Source organism: Chiloscyllium plagiosum, unplaced genomic scaffold (genome assembly GCF_004010195.1).
Source record: "Chiloscyllium plagiosum isolate BGI_BamShark_2017 unplaced genomic scaffold, ASM401019v2 scaf_77441, whole genome shotgun sequence".
Taxonomy (NCBI): Eukaryota; Metazoa; Chordata; class Chondrichthyes; order Orectolobiformes; family Hemiscylliidae; genus Chiloscyllium; species Chiloscyllium plagiosum.
Window position 1 is genome coordinate 1,638 of NW_025185760.1, and position 1,239 is coordinate 2,876.

Here is a 1,239-nt window from a genome sequence, read left to right on the forward strand (position 1 = left end):
CTCACCCTCTTCCTTTCTCTCTCTGTCGCTCATTCACTTTCACCTTCTCCCTGTCCCTCTCTGTCTGTCACTTACTCTCACCTTCTCACTGTCTTTCTCACTGTCACTTATGTCTTCTTTTATCTCTGTTTTTTTCAAACTATTTCTCTCTTTCTGTTGAGTCCCTGTCTCTCTGTCTGGGCTGTGTCCAGCTGGGCTTGGGAGGTTTGTGAACTTTATTTTTCAAAGTTCACCCTTGCAATTGCTCTTCACATGTGCTCATAAGTGTAATAAGGAAACTCAAGGCTTTAAGTGAACAGTGACTACCACAGGGACTGAATAGTGACAAGCCTGGCATGGAGCTAATTTGTAAAGTTTTGTTTACATATAACTGTGACTGTGTGTTCATTATTATATATTATGTATGGTTATGGGATGTGTCAGTGCAGGAGGTGGGACTGTGTGTCCATTATTATATATTATATGTATCAGTGGGATGTGTCAGTACAGGCAATAGTGCTGTGTGTATTGAGGTTTTTGTATGGCTCTGTATCACTGCACCAAGGCCAGCTCCAACTTTGCTGACAGTAATAGTCAGCGACATCCTCATCCTGAACGTTGCTGATTGTCAGGGTGAAGTGTGTGCTGGACAATTCTGTCCCGGTGAATCTGTCGGAGACTCCTTTGTATCGTGCTACTGCATTGTAGATCAGGAGAGAGGGTTTCTGTCCTTCTCGCTGCTGGAACCATTCAACTTCAGTCGTGGTACTCTGACTGGATTTACAGGTGAGTGTTGCGGTCTGGCCCAGTTCCACTGACAGCACCGGGGGAGACTGGGTCATGATGATGTCTCCACTGATACCTGAGGGGTCAGAGAGAAACACAGTGAAGTCTGAACTGTCACAAAAAAAGACTGTCAAATGAGAGATTGTTGAAGACACTGAGCATTTTTCCTTCAATCACAATGAAGTGAAATGGAGAGTTAAAGATTCAGATTGGAAGGAGAAATTGCTGATGTACTTGCGACACAGAATGCCAGGGGCCAGATCAGCTGGATGTGTGAAATCATGGTGTGTGCTCCTGTCCCTGTGCCTGGTTCCTGATAAACTCTCCCTTCACTGGGCTCTGCTTTATAAAGCTGCAGCCTGAGAGAATCTGACTGGGTGTTCCTCAGTCTGTAAATGGCATCAGGCAGAGAGAGCCACGTCAGCCCCTCACACTTCCTCTTCTCTCTCTCTCTTGCTCATCCTTACGAACTTC

At 45.5% G+C, this 1,239-nt stretch overlaps 1 gene segment (V, D, J or C); it reads right to left on the bottom strand.

Annotated features, from left to right (window-relative positions):
* Positions 1-11: 11 nt before the first annotated feature.
* Positions 12-1,145, bottom strand: LOC122545549. The segment is given in 2 exon segments: positions 12-841; positions 1,000-1,145. Coding segments are annotated over 2 exon segments (423 nt in total).
* Between the last annotated feature and the right edge of the window lie 94 nt (positions 1,146-1,239).